Source organism: Pterocles gutturalis, unplaced genomic scaffold, assembly GCF_000699245.1.
Source record: "Pterocles gutturalis isolate BGI_N339 unplaced genomic scaffold, ASM69924v1 scaffold6691, whole genome shotgun sequence".
NCBI classification, from domain to species: domain Eukaryota; kingdom Metazoa; phylum Chordata; class Aves; order Pterocliformes; family Pteroclidae; genus Pterocles; species Pterocles gutturalis.
Genome location: NW_010100173.1, coordinates 22983 through 23993, shown reverse-complemented (window position 1 = coordinate 23993; position 1011 = coordinate 22983). Strand labels below are relative to the sequence as shown.

Genomic DNA, 1011 nt, shown 5'->3' with positions numbered 1-1011 from the left:
GGGAGTTGGAAAAATGGTTCTCGAGGTTTCTGTGCACTGGAAAAAAAGCGGAGAGGAAGGGATGCTCCAAACTAGCATCTTAAATCAGGTCATGATGCATTTCGCTCCCCAGGTACCAAGCGCTCTAAGCGAGCCCCTGCTTGGAGGAAGGGGCAAAAAGCCAGAAGCCATCTCCTCGCGGGGGTAAAGATGAGAGAGTGAAAAAAGTTCCAGATAAAAAAGGGAAACTCTATAAAATCCAGGAGGCAAAGGGAGGCAGAGGGAAATTGCAAGATTCCAGACTCCACAAGATGGCAACCAAGTGGCAGGATTTGCAAGCAGCTGAGGATAAAACTCCCCAAACCCACTGCTGGATGTGCAGCCTCCCTCCCAGCCGTCCATGGACCCCCCCAGAGCTGCAGAAGCCCTGCGGAGGGTTTTCCCACCAAGACTTGAACCATTGCCCTTACCCAAGCAGGGACACTTACTGGAGGAGATCTTGCTAACGGGGTTTTTGGCCCCATCCTGGGGCCCCCGCTGCCCTTTGGGGGTGCCATGGTCGCCTGCGTCCGTGCTGGCAGTGATGCCGGAGAGCTTCCCTGCGGAGAGAGCGCCAAGATGTCCCTCTGCCACAGGAGGTTGGGAGCACTCTAAAGACCTTAACAGGGTGGTTTTTTGGGGGGGATTTTTCTGTTTTAAGGGATCTCTTTAAAAACGAGGTCACTTGGGAGCAGCCACCAAAAAAAACCCGAGATGAACTCCAAGTTGTCCATCTCCATCATACCCTCAGCTCATCGCATCCCCAAACTGCCAGAAAACCCCCAAACCATCTCCAGCAAATATCAGGGCCAAGACTAGAAAAGCACAATATTTTGGCCAGCATTTAACCCTTTCTCTGCCAGCATCAGCGATGTTCAACTTGTCCTGCTTTGCTGGCATCGCTCTGAAGCCGAGACAGGCTGGAGCTATGCCAGAAGGTTGCTCCCTGCTGGCGTGTACCCCCCGCCCCGTCCCTGAATGCCACCTTGTCCT

The 1011-nt window shown here is 53.5% G+C and overlaps 1 protein-coding gene across 1 annotated transcript in view; it reads right to left on the bottom strand.

Moving 5' to 3' along the window:
• Positions 1 to 449: 449 nt before the first annotated feature.
• The window catches only part of ADAMTS14 (ADAM metallopeptidase with thrombospondin type 1 motif, 14), a gene marked incomplete at both ends in the record, with an annotated part of 22911 nt that continues 22349 nt past the window's right edge, over positions 450 to 1011 (bottom strand). The window contains 2 exon segments of the mRNA XM_010078637.1: positions 450 to 578; positions 979 to 1009. Coding sequence (XP_010076939.1) covers positions 450 to 578; positions 979 to 1009 — 160 coding nt within the window.